This window comes from Arvicanthis niloticus, chromosome 8, assembly GCF_011762505.2.
Source record: "Arvicanthis niloticus isolate mArvNil1 chromosome 8, mArvNil1.pat.X, whole genome shotgun sequence".
Classification (NCBI taxonomy): Eukaryota; Metazoa; Chordata; class Mammalia; order Rodentia; family Muridae; genus Arvicanthis; species Arvicanthis niloticus.
Genome location: NC_047665.1, coordinates 4,357,836 through 4,374,170, shown reverse-complemented (window position 1 = coordinate 4,374,170; position 16,335 = coordinate 4,357,836). Strand labels below are relative to the sequence as shown.

Here is a 16,335-nt window from a genome sequence, read left to right as displayed (position 1 = left end):
AGTCCACAGGAGCAGGGTCACCATGTATCCTCAAGAGGGATAAGGTAAAAGTCGCCTGTAAGGTTAAAAGAGGTTTGAATCTGATTATAATGCAAGCAAAGGTAGGAGGCAGCTTGTTCGAGGGAGAGGTGACGCAGGTACCAGATCCTGAGACCATTTCCAAAGAAAATCTTTTAAAGGAGCAATGTTGCCAACAGCGGGAACTATGTTCTGTGGAGAGAGTAAAATTATTATGGGGGATAGCAATTCCTTCATAGAAGGGAGGGGAAGAATTGTTGGGAGCCGACTTTAGTAGAAAGCGGCTAGATCAACTTTGCAGCCATCTGGAACCATATACCCTGATGAAAGACTTGGTTGTCAAAAGCCTATAACAGCTGAAGCACACTCTGATAAATATATTGTTTATCCCACATAGCTTGTTTTGCTGTTTAGTGACCTCAGCTGTATGGTACACGTGGTAAAGTGTTTTCACCTGTGTTCTCTTATTTGTGCTTACAAATACCCAGGATTTCCTTGTAGTAGTGGTGGTGTGGTAGTGGAGTAGGGTGGTATAGTGTGTGGTGTAGTGTGTGGTGTAGTGGTGGTGTAGTAGAGTAGGAATTGTGTGTGTTGAAGACAGTAAAGGAGAGACTTGATCACACCCTGTCTTGTCTTCATTCTTCGCGTCTCCTGCCCCTGCAGCCCCACTCTCTCTCTTGACCAGAGCACCTAGCAACCAAAACGTTGAGTACGGGCCACAACATTAGTGGTGCCCAAACAGGGACTCCAGTAAGCGGGATACAGTGGAAGACACCCTGCGCTGGAGAACCAGTCGACTGACGGAGCTGGCTGAATTCGGAAGTGAAACAAAGGTGATTGCATAGTAACAAAAACGGGGCAAGAAATAAGCAAAAACAGATGGAAAAGGTTTTAAAGATGCAAGGAGTAAATTGCAGGCTGCTCTGAGTCGAGAGAGCCAAACAGATAAATAAAGGTTATAGTAACGAAAATGGGGCAAGAAATAAGTGAGTAAAAACAGATGAAAAAGGCTTTAAAGACTCGAGGAATAAATAGAAGGCTGCTCTAGACAGAGAGCTAAGCAGAATGATAATGTTAATTGATTTAACTTTCAAAATGGGTGTGATTCTGAGTTATATAGTTATATTTTTCTGGATAAAAACTCAATGTAAAGGTTTTTCTGGTTACTGGCTTAAGGAAAGGCTAATTTGGAAAAAAAGGTTTTTCTATGAGTTTTCTGATGAGGTCATTATGGTAGTAGTTATGTCTTCCAGAATTATATGGATCAGACATGACAGAGGTAGGCCTCCAGAACACTAGATTCCAGAGAATCAAACAAAATAATTATCTTGATACTAAAATTTGTTTTGAGATTTGTATATTGCAGAATACACAGCTTTGGAGAATGAATCTTATCTCCTGCATGTTCACTGATGCCCTGGACTTCCAGCTGGATGCAGTTAAGACAGACTTCAGATGCTTATCAATTTACCCTTCCCCTCATTCCTCTTCTAAAAGTCAACGCCCATGTTCAGCTTGAAGAAGTTAATGAAGAGTCGGCGCCCCAATTCCCTGGACTTGGGGACTGAGGTGGTTAATATTAGGCTGTCTTAATCTGTATAATTGTTACTAAGCTGATGCAAAATTCAAGGATTTCATTGGTATAATTTCTTCTATTAAAAATTTGTGGGTACAAGGCTTAGACCTTTTACTTCTCCAACAGGGGAAGTTGTGTGTTGCCTTAAAGAGTGTTGCTTTTATATCAACAGTTTAGATATTAAATCTCTTGTCTCTCAGGTTCATGCTGTTCAAACTGATGGCTTTGGTACGGCAACAGATAACAAATGAAACCCATACAGGTCCGCTATTACAGGCTGGAAGTAGGGGACTCTGAAACCTCTGTCATTAAGACTGATGAGGATTAACCCCTAACTTACGTGCTAAGCCAGTTAGCCAATGACGGGTAAGAGAGCATACCGAGACCCTTACCCCTAAAATAAGGGAGGCCTCACCATCTTAAGTGAGGAAACCTAGGACAGGCACGGTTTCCATAAGTTTTCCCAGCCTTCCCTTTTGAAAAAAATTTAAAAGGGGGAACCTGTTGGGAGCCGACTTTAGTAGAAATCGGCTAGATCAACTTTGCAGCCATCTGGAACCATATACCCTGATGAAAGACTTGGTTGTCAAAAGCCTATAACAGCTGAAGCACACTCTGATAAGTATATTGTTTATCCCACATAGCTTGTTTTGCTGTTTAGTGACCTCAGCTGTATGGTGCACGTGGTAAAATGTTTTCACCTGTGTTCTCCTGCTTGTGTATATAAATACCTCAGAATTCCCTTCAAAGGAGGGACTCATAAAGAGAGACTTGAGAAAATAGAAGAGACTGAATCACACCCTGTCTTGTCTCCATTCTTCTCGTCTCTTGCCCCAAGAGCCACACTCTCTCTTGACCAGAGCACTTAGCCCCAAAAGTGTTGAGGCAGAGTGTGGGCCTCAACAAAGAATGATAGCAAAGCCAGTGCTCCTGCGTGAGCTCTGGGCGAGAATCATTCATGGCAGCAAACGTCTGTTCTACAAGGGAAAAGACAAGGTGTGAAGATGAATGATGAGAAACTGTTGTTAACGAGGGAGTCGACTCTGGCGCAGCATGATCCTGTGAAGGAGAAGCTGGAGGAGGTCGAGAGTTGGAAGGTGGCGCAGGTTGGTGAGGGACCAAAACCAGACTAGGTCCTATGGTGACAGAGGAAGTTTTATGTGGGATTTATTTGAGGAGTTTGCTGTGAAGGGATGATGGATGTTAGTCAATGGCCATGTCAGTTTGATGGGTGAAACAGGACCACTATCAGTGGCAGGATCATCATTGTTGTGGGGAGCATTTTCTGTGGAAGAAGCACAAGGGAGAGTATCCTCAGCTGGGGCTTGAGGCTCCTCGATGGGAAGTGTGGTCCTTTGGCTGAGCCCAGGCAGTGGCCATGAATTCCACAACCTGGTGTTCTATCTGGATTGAACCCAGTATGGCCTGCTCCGGAGTCTCTGGAGGCTCCACTGGGCCCCGAGGCCTTGACAGGAGGGGTGCTCTCCAAGGTGGCTTCGAGCGTGGACTTTGACTACAGCTGCTCAGACAGTGTCGAGTACCTGACGATCAACTTTGGACCCTTCAAAACAGTGCATCGCTGGTGGCGCCTCTTGCCCTGAGACAATTTGTGGGCGCCCAGCGCAGCAAACACAGTCGTAGCATATACAGATGCCATCTATGTGTTTGGTGGAGACAATGGAAAGACAGTGCTCGATGGTCTTCTGGTGCAGAGAGTAGGGGTGGGGAGGAATGGCCAAGTTTAGTGAGTGTGGCTTTAAGAGTCCGATGGGCTCTTTCCACAATACCTTGACCTTGTAGGTTATAGGGGATACCAGTGACGTGTTTAATGCCAGGTGTGGCACAGAAGGTTTTAAAGCTAGATTCTGTGTAGCCAGGGCCATTACCTGTTTTTATGATCTTAGGTTGACCCATGACTGTTAAATAACTTATAACATGAGAAATAGCATGTTTGGAAGCCTCTCCAGCGAGGGGTGAGGCATAAATGAAGCCACTGTAGGTGTCAATAGACACATGAACATACTTGAGCCTACCAAAACTAGGTATGTGTGTCACATCCATCTGCCATAGGTCATTTGGTAGCAGGCCTCTGGGATTAACCCCCAAATGTGCGACTGGGTGAAAAGGAATACAAGCCTGGCGGGTCTTAACAATAGCTCGAGCCTGTTCACATGTGATCGTAAAGAGCAGCCAGAGAATGTGCACTGAGGTGATGGAGGAATCGAGCCTGTCTTGCAAGGTCAAGAGGATCAGGGTGAGAGGAGAGGTAAATATGGTGTCTGGTAGCCAGATCAGCAAGGGTATTTCCCTCAGAAAGTGGTTCAGGGAGGCTGGAATGAGCATGAAGGTGGCCAACAAAGAAGGGGAGCATGCGAGAATGAATCAGAGTCTGTATTTGTAGAAATAGGGGAGAAGCCCCTGAGGAAACTTTAATATAGGGGACAGCCTCAAGGAGAGGTAAGGAGCGGGCAACATAAGAACTACCTGTGTAAATGTTGAGAGCCTTATGGGGGAAAGCAAGAAAAACTTGTAATATGGCGTATAACTCAATGAGTTGAGCAGAAAAATAAGGGGTCTGGAAGGCATGAGGGTCATTGTCTACAACACAGGCAGCAGTACCATTGGCAGAACCATCAGAAAGACAAGTTGCGCCTGCTTTAGTGGCTCTAATGAGGTCTTTTTTGGAAAAACAAAGGGATGGATACGAGAGAACTGGAGTAAGGGATCTTCAGGGTAATGATTATTGATAATGCCTGAAAATTGAGCAAAAGCAATGCCCGAAGTATCGGAGGACTGGAAAAGCCAGCCAACCTGTTCAGCAGTGAAAGGGACAATGATAGAATTGGGGTCCTTAGCAAAGTACATGCGGGGGAGTTTGTGTCCCCTGGAGACCAATTGGGTGACCAGAGAGGAATAGGTAGCAACAACCTTAGCGCGGGGGGGGGGGGGGAAGACCCAAAAAAGGAGGGACCCTATCTTGGAGCGGGGGATAACAGGGCTCTGCCAAAACGTTCCAAGAGGGGAGTGAGGAGTAGCACAAACAACAAAAACCAAGGGAGCTTATCATGAATTTGGGCAGAAGTCTGGGAATTTATGGCATTTTCTATTTTTTGAAGTAAGGAGCGGGCCTTGAGGGTGATCTCTTGGTGGGGATAAAAAATGTGAATCTTTGAGTGGATCATAAAGAGGGAGCATTGTATCAGGGGAAATCTTAAGATAGGGAGGTAAAAATTGAAGATTACCTAGAAGCCTTTGGAAGTCATGTAAGGTCTTGGAGGATGAGGTTTGGAGCTCCAGTCTAGGCAGGAATATCCCGCCTGAGCGGAGCTCAGATCCCAGATAACTAAAGGGTTCAGAGAGCTGTATTTTTTCTGGAGCCACTTTAAGATTTGCCGTTGGAAGGGCAGACTGTAACTGTTGGAAGCAAGGTAAAAGATGAGCTTGGCAGTCAGCTGCCAGAAAGATAGTGGAGGATACATACATCTGGCCAAGCATCTCTGACAGGTTGTGTAACTTGTCCCACAAACTTTCGGGCCAATGTGGGGCTATTGGCCATCCCCTGGGGGAGGACATGCCAATGGTAGCAAAGTGTGGGGGCCTGAAAATTAGGCTGTGGTAGGCTGAAAGCAAAATGAGCACAGTCATCAGGGTGTAAAGAAATGGTAAAAAAGCAATCTTTAAGGTAACAAACAGGGAGGAATAAGGGGTCGCCATCCCCGTGTGCTGTAACGTACCTGGGGGGTGGAGGCAGGGATGAACCCAATTGCCCCTGGGCTCATCTGAGAGTTGGTAGCCGGAGGATGCCCCCTGATCAAGTTTACCGACTCATGGGAGGGAAGTAGGTTGCCCTGCAGGACAGTGTGAGAACGGCACTCATTAGCCCAGTGGTGCCCGAATTTACATGGGGGACAAACAGTAGCGGGCTGTAGATGTTTAGTAAGAGGAGTACTAGATGGAGAGGCAGATGGCAGGGGCCTAGGGGTCACAGCTGCTCTGGGGTGAGGACACTCCCAAGCAAAGTGGCCAGGCTGGCCGCAGTTGAAGCATGTCCTATTAGGCTGCCCTTGCATGCCCACCCTCTGGAGGACCAGTCCTATTATATGGCCGGAGCCTATCCCTGAACAAAGGCGGACATAATCAGAAAGGGTACCTTTGCAATGATGTCTCAAGGCATCCTGACAAGCTGGGTTAGCATTTTCAAAAGCAAGTTGTTTAATAAAAGGGCTATTCCTGAGGCCTTAGGAGGTGGTGAGCTGTCTCCTCCAAGTGGCTAACAAAACTACTATAAGGCTCCTCAGGACCCTGTCTGATCTTAGTCAATGCTCCCTAAGCAGTATTCCAAGGCGGGAGTTTCCTCCAAGCTCTCACTGCCACTTGGCGAACCTGAGCCAAGAAACCAGGTGTATAACGTCTCTGGGCATCGGGTGTATTGTAAGGCAGTTCGCCCATAAGTTTGGTGGCTGTCCAATCACGGGTATCAGGGTTTTTGGTGTTAAGAAGGGCCAGGTTACGAGCTGCTTCTTGAAATTCAGCCTCCCATAATATGTAATCTCCTCCCTCTAGTGCACCACGAGCCAGCTGAAAAAATTCATTTGGAGTTAACCAAGCCTCAGTAGAGGCCTCCAGTAAGGCTAAGGTAAAAGGGGGCGTAGGACCGTACTTAGAGGTAGCTGATTTAAGTTTTTCCAAAATTGCCAATTTAAGAGGAGTATATACAAGGTTATCTCCATCTAGGGTCAGCCTCTGGGGGCAGCACAGCCACAGAATCCCCGTCATCTTCATCCTCACTAACAGTCCCATCGGGGTTAGGATCACGAGGGTGAGCCTCACTAGAAGATGGCTTGTCACCTGCTTCTTGGGGGAACAGATGCTGCTGTGAAGGGAAAGCAGGAAAAGCGAGCGAGGTGTGAGGGGCTTTTTTAGTTTTCTTCCTAAGGGACTGGGACTCATCATGAAAGGAATGTTGTTGGCTTGCGGGGAGGGAAAGATCTGCTAATTGTTTATCCAAGTCATGCAGAGTTTTTAAAAGCGAAAATTGTTCCTGGCGATTACAGACCAAATCTGTCAGGACACTCAAGTCGGCAGTAGCCGTGGAGTGTGCCTGCGGGGGGGGGGGGGGGGTAGAAAAACTTGATCAAGAGGAGAAGACGGATAGGGCGGTGGGGCATAGAAAGGGGGGAGAAGTTGATTAAAGAGTGGCTCGGGAGTTTGAAAGAACCACAGTTTTCTCAAGAGGGGGCCAGTCCAGATTGGGATATTGAGCAGCCTCCTTGTCAAGGGCAGCTGAGTCTCCCAGATCAAGGGGTTCCTCTTCACCTTCACCCTCAAGACCAATCAAAGAGGGATAAAGAGGGGTGGCTTTAATGGCTTTAGTGGGCAAAGTTGAAGGTACCTTTTGAGAAATTTCTACAAGTGGGGGGCCCTTGGGACAGGAATTTTGAGAGGGTGGTCGCAAACAAGGGGATTCGGAGGGAGGGCACGAACTCTGATGTGGGGCCCTCTCTCCCTCTTCAATGACATTTTGAACATCAGGCCAATTATTGTGAGTCTTTGATAGGTCATGACTGAGATTCCAGTAACTAAAAGCTATAACAGGGACCTTTTTCTGGACCAAAGATCTTATAATAATCTTGTAAACAATCACCGACTCTCTTCCACTTCTAATTAATAGTTCCTTCTTGGGGGAACCAGGGACAAAGGTAAACCAGAAAATCAAAAAATCCCTTTAAGTTTTTCTCTTCAGCCCTGGCTCCCCGGGTCTCAAGGGAATCCTTAAGCCCTGAAATGGATAATTCTTGCTGAGAAATATTCTGAGCCATGTCCATATAATGCACCACCTGATTACTCACCAAATGCCCGTCTCAGCGTCGGGGAACTCCCAGAATCCTGAATGCCGGCTCCTCTGCCACTCGAAGGTGGGGTGGTGGTCCCCTCCGGGGGTCTCAGAGCCTCATGATGGGTGCCACTTGTTCAGGTCAGCTAGACAATCAAGTGGGACCCTTAGACCCTGTGGAGAGGACTGAGATGCGTGAGAAAATAAAAAGGCACAGCAAGTCAAGAAGTTTGATCAAGCTGGCAAAGATTTGATTGTTCACACAGGTTATATACTCTGAAAACAGGATATGGGGAGGGATAGGAAAGGAAAGAGGGCTTTGCAGGTGGAGGAGCTAGCTGCAGCTGTGGGGTCTAACTAGGTTATAGCTGTTGTTCTCACAAAGCCTTTCCGTTACCAGGGGTTCTAAGAACATCTATCTAGCAGGATGTTGTCTAAATCTAGAGATCAGGAGGAAGGGTTACTAAGGTGGGTTGCTATGAGGCCTTGTTTGAAGTTCTGAGAACTGACAAGTGAATCATGGAAGGTAAGCAGAAAGAAGAATAGTAGATAGGAGAGCCAAGGGTGAGTGTTTGCCAAGAGTAAGGCCTTGCCATGGCTTCCCACAAGTCACCAATGAGAGATCAGAGACTAGACACTAGCAGGTCAGCTGGCCACAAACTGGAAACGTGAGTACGGCTGGGCAGGATGCCACAGGCCAGGGTAAGGTAGGGAATGGTGATGGGAGGAATGGTATTAGAGTCCACATGGCTGTGGACTGGGATGTCTGGAAGGGAGAACGTCCGGAAGGCAAGGCAGCCATGTACGAGGATCAAGAGCCAGGCATGTAGGCTACACTAGGGTGAGACAGGCAGCCACACCAACACAGGTTATGGTATGGGACATGCTTGGTGGAATAGGGTCAGGTAGGCAGATGGCAGACTGATGGTGTGCCAAAGGAGGATGAGTAGGGTAATCTGATGAATAGAAGGCTCACAGGCCAGGCAACAGCCTAGGTATCTGTGTGGACTAGGGCACGCTATGGAGCAGAGTAGGCTAGCAGGCAGACAGGTGACTTGGAGAAACTGGCCTGTGTGGAGCAATGACAGCCAGAAACAGGGTCTGCTGACAGCTTGCTAGATGCAGGCTAGGAAGGCCTGCTAGAAGTGCTGACTGGCAGATCAGGAAGCCGGCAGGGCTGGCCTGAGTAGGACGCACAGGGAACAGGATATGTAGGCATGGGAGACAAGCCAGGTGTTACTGTGGCATGCTGGGTAGACTGGGGAAGTAGCATGTGGCAGGCCAGGTTATAGATCTGTAGTGGGGACTAGAGGACCACAGTGTACTTGACAGAATGGAGTGAGGAAGGCAGTGTGCACTGGGGAAAGCTGTACTTGTTTTGGGGGGGGGGCAAGCAGCAGCATAGAATGGCAGAATGGGAGCTTGTGAACCAGGCTGGTTGCAGGCCAAGCGGCTCTGAATCAGGGTGGGGTTACAGTGATATGGCTGGGTTACTTGGGCAAATGGGCAGCCTAGCAGATAGGACTATGCCAAGGGAATCTGGGGAGAGGCCCTGGCTGGCAGATTAGTTGGCCATACAAGAGAATACATTGGGAAATGGCACATGATGTGGGTAGTGAGAGTAAAGCAAGACTCGGGAGGCATGCTGGGATTGCTTAGTGTCCTCTGGTCACTCTAGCAGTCACAGAGGCAGATCAGGAGTTAGCCGACTAGGGTGTGTCTGTTAACACTAACTAGCCAGGTTGGTAGGGCAAGATAACATGAGTTAGGGTAATTGTAGGCTGACATGTGGGGCAGACCTACTAGTTGCTAAGGTTACTTTAGTGGCCTGGGAGAATATTAGATAGTTGTGCTGGCTAGTTTTCTGTCAACTTGACACAGACTTGAGTCATCTGAGAGGAAGGAACCCCAGTTGATAAAATGTCTCATTTTAAGATTGGGATTCAGGCAAGCTTGTAGGACATTTTCTTAATGATTGATGGAAGGTCCAGTCCCTCCATCAGCTAATGGAAGGGGACTGGGCAGGTGGCCCTGAGTTCGATAAGAAAGCAGGCTGAGCAAGTCAGCAAGCAGCAGCGCCTTTTGAGTTCCTATCTTTGCGTCCCTCAATGGACTTTAACTTGGGATATGTAAGCCGAATAATCTCTCTCTCTCTCTCAAGTGGCTCTTGGTCGTGATGTTTCATCCTAGTAATACAAACCCAGACAGGCTGAAGAAAATGACTAGCGAAGGGAAATATTTCTCTGGGGTGATATTCCAGTGGCAAGGACAAAACGGCATGGGTCCTGAAGGCTGTGAGCATTGCTTCACAAGAGCCCAGGGAGCCAGGTCACCTCTCAGAAGCACACAGAACTTGGTGAGAGCTGAAATAATCAAGTCCTTTTCCCAAACACAAGCCCTGTGTCACCTAAAATCTACTCCATTCACGGCACACGCGCACACCAGTACACACAAAAGACATTACTTCATGAAAACATTTATTGAGGGTACTGAGTACTGTTAAGAGGTGGATTATTTCTGGGGAACGAAACTTTTTCCACTGAAATTCTGAGCCAGAATTTTTTGTTCACATAACCGGGACATGTCTGCCAACATAGTGCCTACAGCAAAGGGTGGCGTGCCCCGAGGGATTTTTCCAGCTCGACTCCTCAGCAGATTTTGGCGCAGTTCTGACTCTCTGAGGGGCGCAGGTTGGCGCGGCTGTAAAGCCTCACATTTCTGGGGCTGTCTGGCCCTTTCTGCCACACATTTCTTTTGACCAACAAAAGCAGCGGCCTGATTGTGGAACCTGGGACTTGGCACTTTAGAAAGGGGTGCCTGGGGGTGGAACTGGCATCCCTGGACTGGGTCTGTCGGGACCAAATACTCTTTCTTCGGCTTAGTTTTCACAGGCTTGGTGGGCGGAGATAAGGGGAAGCGGGGGCGCATGGTATCAGCCGCACCATGCCTGTATCCCACTTGCTCCTTGGGGACCTTCCCAAAGTCTCTCATGGCTTTCTGAGCTACAGTGTTCCCAGGAAAGGTAGCTCTCCCCTTTAGTTCCAGGTCTTGAGCTGGCGAGGATGGGGAAGCATCCTTTTTCAGGAGTGCTTCCTGCCCTTTGCATTTTCTGTCAGGAGAAAGCCACTGGAAAAAGTGTTTGACGTGCTTCCTGAATTGATGTTCAGGAGGAGACAGAGCCTTCACTGGCAGCGATGGGATAGGCCTTTTCCCATGATTCCCCTGGGTCAGGCTGTCCTGTGCATGGTAACTCTTCCCATTGGGTTGTAATGTCTCAGACCCTGCAACCCCTGTAGCAAGCTCTTCTGTTTTCCGTGTTGTTGTCCACAACTTCTTGGCAGTTAGAGGGGTGTCCTTGCTCAGACCCCTGCCTAATGAGTGAGCAGGCATCCAGGGCTCCTGTTGCTGCACCTGAGCAGCGTTCACGGGCGCACTGTAAGGGCTCTGGTACTGAGTGAGTAAAGGATTGTAAGCGAATTTATCTGAGACCTGGAGCTCGTCTCTGAGGCACTCTGGAGCTTGGATGGACTGACTGCTTTCTGATTGAAAACTCTCTTCTGTGGACACCTGACAACTAAAGTCAGATGCCTGACTTTCCTGGGAACTTGATATTCCTTCCAGGGCCCTTCCAACTAACAGGGTACTTTCTACTTTCGGTGTATTCCCGTCAGCCTCTTCGGCACTCTCCCGCTGGCTGGTATTGGAGATCTGGGTAGGTAGAGGTTGAAGGCCGAGCTGCTCTCCTTTGACTGTGTGACTGACCTTGTTGGATACAAATACATGTTTGTCATCCATCTTTGTTTCTTGAGGGCCTGCGACTATTTTACTAGAACTTAGGCTTTTACCCAATGGCACAGGGCCAGCCTCAGCCGACATTTTGGGCACATCTGGGCTGGGTCTTTTGTCCTCTGACTCCTCCAGGATTGTGGTGTCAAAGACAACAGATGTCTGCTGCACACTAGACACTTTAATTTTATGTACGCTCTTGAGATGCTCGTCCTTGTTATCGGAAGGCGACTGCCTCTCAGGCTTGTTTTCTTCCTTGCCCACACATGAGTCAAAATGGAGAGGACAATGGTCTCCTGATCTAGACATAGTGACAGGGACCTGATCCTCATTGGTTCCATTGATATGGCTTTTCAAATGTTCTTTTGGGGCAGTTTCAATTTTTTTCTGATGTTGGCTCACCTTTGAGGTCCCTGAAGGTTTGTCTGACAGACTGCCTGACTGACCCTGTAGGTTTATCTCATGGTCAGATGGCAGGTCATTGTCTAGAGCAGTCTTGGAGTTACTGCAGATATATTTTTGGATAATTTCTAGAGTCTGTTCTTGTGCCTTGACTGTTTTTGTCTCTATAGAGATAGACTCTAAGCACCTCTCTTGGGAGCTTCCAGATTGGTTCGACGGAGTGTTGGGCGCGTCTTTTTCATCTTCTTGCTTGGAGCCTGAGAGCTCACAGCTGCTCATGGGTGACTCGGGAGGGTCAGGAGTCACCCACAGCTGAGACTTATAGATCTCCTGAGGCAGGCCCCAGCGGTGAAGGATGAGTCTCTTTCGAAGGTGCTGCTCGAATTTCTTCTGGAATCCATCAGTCAGAGGGAAGTCTCTAGAAGGAACGGACCTGGGAGCTTGGAACTTGAAGGACTGTATGGCCAAGGAAGACTTAGAAGGAAGGAGACAAATTTCTTCCTGAGGTTTTTGGACCACAGAGGGTAAAGCCCATGGCCTCTCCTGATCTTTTGTCGTCATGTTGTACTCTAGGTGGTGGATTTCCGATTGCAATAGAGTTTTCGTCTCCTGGGATCTGCGAAAATACACACCGCAAACCCTAACCTGAGATTGAGAGGAAGGTGATGACACTGGGATTGTTTGAAGCTGGGCCTGGGGTGTGGCAAGCTGGATGCTTTGGGACTGAGATTGTGTCAAGGTCTGTGGTTGTTCTTCAGGCAAGGGCAGAGGTGGGGGGGGAGCCTGGGCTGGGGAGTCTGTGGCTCCGTTAAACCAGATGCACATGGAGGAGCATTGAGATGACATTGTAGTGATACAGCTCATGGACTCGCTGTGAAGATAAGGAAGGCCCCAGAAGTGCTGCGTGGGCATGGTCTCTAACTGGCCTTCAGAGGTCTGCATTTGAGCAAGCCCCTGCTGAGTACACAGCTCACTGAGTATGGCTCTGCTGCCCCCTAGAGGAAAGGGGCCTCCTGAGTTCTGTAGCTCAGCGGCTGGCTCTGGCTTTTTCTTCCAGACTCGATTTGTCTTTTGGAAAGGTTCTGCTTCTACTTTCCTGTCCTCCAGTGTGAGAAAGTCAGCCTGGCTTTCCTCTTGTCTGTCAAGCACTTTCAGGAGGTTTTCGGGCACTGTGAAATGGGGTGAGGCTTGTCCTCCCCAAAAGTCTTCAGAAGAGTGGTGGTTGTGTGCCTCTTGGTTAACTAAGCATTTTAACTGCGGTGGGGAGGGGTTCTGAGCACCACCCTGCTGCCGGCAGGGCTCTGGCAAGGCGCCACAAGCATCCTCACTCGTTGTTGCATCGAAAAACTGGTCACCGTGGCTGCCAGCCAAGGACAGAATGTTTTCCGGTCTTAGAGGCCCTTCTGTTTGCTGAGTGGCAGGCTGTGCCACAGGAGGAGACTTAGGGAGTGGAGGAGGTAGGATGTGATCCAGTGGGAAGGTGGTACTTGTGAGAGTAGGCTCTGGTGACAGAGCATCATCCTGTGGTGTGCCCAAAAGGATGTCTTCCAAGGGGGCGAGCTTGTTAGTTGAGAAAATGGAGGGAGGAGGGGGAGAAGGTACAGATACAGATGAGATCTGATATCCTGAAGTGCTTTGGGAGATGGAGAGGGAAGAAGAGAGAGTGAATGAGGCCTCAGTCACGGAAGCTGTGGAAGCCATGCTGGATACAGAGGCAGAGCAGTCTTCTAGGCTGGCCCATGAGAGCAGTCGCCTGACCTTCACCGTTGCTCCATTGCACACAGCACAGCGGGGATCCTGACAAAGCGCTTGCCGGAAGTAGGAGGGGTCGTAGAGCTGTCCACAGGGGCTGAAGAACACACAAAGTTCAGATCTGTAGTCAGGACCTGTGTTCTAGCTAGCTTTACCTGTCAATTTGACATAACCTAGCTCTCACCTGAGAGAAGAGCCTCCATGGGAGGATTGCTTAGAGAAGCCAGGCTTGTAGTCATGTCTGTGGAAGGTTGCCTTGGCTGTTTGAAGGCCCAGCACATCCCTAGGCAGATGGTGCTGCTGTGTCTATGAAAACTAGATCACCATGAGCCTACCTCCACTCAAGCTAGCAAGCAGTATTCTCCATGGCTCTTGGCTATGAAGTGGATTGCTTACATCCTTGGTTGGAGGCAGTAACATGTAGAGTAGCAGTCAGGCCTGCCTTTGAGTTCCTGCCTTGGCTTCCCTCAACAAGAAACCACGGTCTGGATTTATAGGCTGAAGTTAAACCTTTGCTCCTTAAAGTCACTTTTGGTTGTGGTGTTTCATCACACCAACAGATTCAAAACTAGGACAACCAGCATGCATGAAAAGAAGGCCTACCGGCCCGTCCGGGATATGAACACCCAAAGCCTGTGTGCCTATTACTTTTGCTCTGTCCCTGGCCACCAGGGAGGCTGCAGCCTCACCCCATACCCCCAGCTTATATACTTACTCCTTTGCTCCTCTGGCTATCCCTCTTATGACAAGAGTGGGCTATACTAAGTCCCCGGGGTTCATTGACCTTGGGGTGGGGTTTGGGGGAACAGGCCGTGGAGGAAAGGGGAAAAAAATCACCTTTGCACAACAGACTGCAGCTTTCTCCGCTCCTGTGCTTCTCCATGGAAGCGTCTGAATTCTGGAAGGCAGGGGTATAGGTTGTATGCAATGAAAAACAAGAGATGTGGGCATCGTATCTCCTCTAAGGGAAACACCTGCGCTACTGTAGTCTGACATCAAGAAACAGGAGACGTGGTGACATCAGCAGCACCTGTGTTTCTTCAGGAGCATCATTTCCTCAGTGCTGCCCCTGCCCCGCCCCCTCCCCGTGCTCCCTACGCTCCTCCTGTGCTCACTGCATAGGCAGCAAGTACCTACTGCCCAGGTCAGGCATCAGTTGCTTCATGCCTGCTGTAAGCTGAGGAGGGACACAGGGCTCCTCCTCGGTCTTCTGGGAACACAGAGATCTTCCTCAGTCTTCTCTGAGGGCTCTATTGTCAGGACAGAGTGTGTGTCTGGTGATGGATATCCTCAGACTGTGGACCTGGACGCTTATGGAAATGACAGGAAGAGAGAAACTGTGGCAATAAGACGTAGACCTGGGAGCCTACCATTAAATGATGCTCTTCTTTCCTTCTTAGCTCTGCCCTGTTGCTGTGAATAAAAAGAAAAATGTTTTTTTTTCTGTCATTTTCCCTAGGATTCCCAAAATTTCCATTAACCAAGAACATTGTAATTTCAGGTCAAGCAAGTTTAATTTCTATTCTTATTATTTACTTTTGAAGGTAATAGAATATCTTCAGTTTTTCCTTCTTTGAGAAACACAAAGGAGGATTTTTTTTTTTTTAATCTGCAAGTTTCAGGGCTGGGAATATCAACACGACATCCTGTGCTGAACAGCATAAGACTCTGGGGCCAGAGCTCTGGTGGTGCACCCCCTGAGACACTTTGTCCTGGGACAAAGCTCAGGCTCCAGGTTCTGCTCAGAGGTCCCAGTGGTCAACACCACTCTCCTGAAGCCAGAGTTGGAGGCCAGGAGAAGGGAGCTGAAGGAACACATGAGGCAGGATTGGAGCTTGGGACCCAGTGTCAGCAGACCTAGTTTTCCTTCAGAAAGCTTGACACCTGGAACCAAGCCATTAAGACCAGGAATGGGTGCTCAACACTGGACACCTAGGGAGGGAGGCTATAGATCCAGATGAAACTCATTCCTTCCACCCCAGGCTTCATACTATAAGTCTGCAGTGCTCTCTCCTCTCCACAGTTTTCTAGCTCAGGTCCTTAACATAGAAATAATGACTACAAAAGAAGAGAGTGCCCCAGGAAGTCTCCATACAGCCTTACCTTCCTGATTCCTTGTCTGGTCTGTGCGGGTAACGAGGGTTTCAGTATCTGGTACCTTAGGTACAAAAACAGCAGTCCCAGTGCACTCAGAAAGATGCATTTGGGGTAAATGTCCACGAAGACTGAGCCAAAGCTCAACCATGATTCTGCAGCACTAGTCAGAATGGAGCTATTGAGAATAGAGAGAACCTTCTTCATAGTGTGAATCTCAGGGGCTGCCTAAGGCAGCTGAGATCTGAGGTTGCGTGGGCCTCACTGTAAGTGGGCAGGTCTGCATCACAGAGCAAGGAAGAGTCATAGAGGGATTGTGAGGGCGGGGAGGAGGGTGAGCCCTCAGTCCCTGCCCCCGCCCCGCCCTGCCCCACCCCATCCCCACCCCATTGCTCCATGCCCCCCACCCTGATCTCATCACTTCTACAGGGAACTTTTCTGTTTGTTCCCTCTGTGTCTGGGGCTTCACCTCATTCCTTCACTGTCTGCAGCTCTTGAACTGGACCATGTAATTCTCCAGCTTAGAAACCCTGACATGAGATCCTCCTTGAAACGTCTGCTGTTGTTTAGTTGGCCTCAACAGGAACACTGTCTTTCTACATATCTTCAGGACCATTTTCCCTCTCACGAACTTAGCTACAAGATGGGCTTCCTTTTCCAAGTCTTTCCTTTGTAGAGACCCTGGTAAGCAAGCTGAATAGAAACGGGAGAACTTGTGAGCTGCAGGACAATGTAGGCTGGGCACACAAATACCCAATGACCAACTTTTGTGTTTGAGTCATCTTGCAGTGTTTTCAATCAGAGGGACAGACTAAAATCACCAAGCTGTCATAAATTCAGGATATACACAGTTAAGATTTCAAGCCTTCTTTTG

At 48.6% G+C, this 16,335-nt stretch overlaps 1 protein-coding gene across 1 annotated transcript; it reads right to left on the bottom strand.

Annotated features, from left to right (window-relative positions):
- Positions 1–9,889: 9,889 nt before the first annotated feature.
- Positions 9,890–15,733, bottom strand: LOC117713478 (spermatogenesis-associated protein 31D4-like). Its single transcript, XM_034509662.1, has 4 exons — positions 15,471–15,733; positions 14,738–14,780; positions 14,205–14,265; positions 9,890–13,464 (listed from the first exon to the last, which is right to left on the bottom strand). The coding sequence occupies exons 1-4, from the start codon at positions 15,666–15,668 to the stop codon at positions 9,939–9,941; spliced, it is 3,828 nt and encodes a 1,275-aa protein (XP_034365553.1). The 5' UTR covers positions 15,669–15,733; the 3' UTR covers positions 9,890–9,938.
- Between the last annotated feature and the right edge of the window lie 602 nt (positions 15,734–16,335).

Excerpts from the sequence above, each read along its gene's own strand:
- LOC117713478 (XM_034509662.1), bottom strand. The coding sequence starts at position 15,668 with ATGAAGAAGGTTCTCTCTATTCTCAATAGCTCCATTCTGACTAGTGCT. Across the intron at positions 14,266-14,737 it reads AAGAAGAGCATCATTTAATG|AATTCAGACGCTTCCATGGA; the intron begins GTAGGCTCCCAG and ends CCTGCCTTCCAG. Across the intron at positions 13,465-14,204 it reads CTGCAGTCTGTTGTGCAAAG|CCCCTGTGGACAGCTCTACG; the intron begins GTGATTTTTTTC and ends TGTGTTCTTCAG.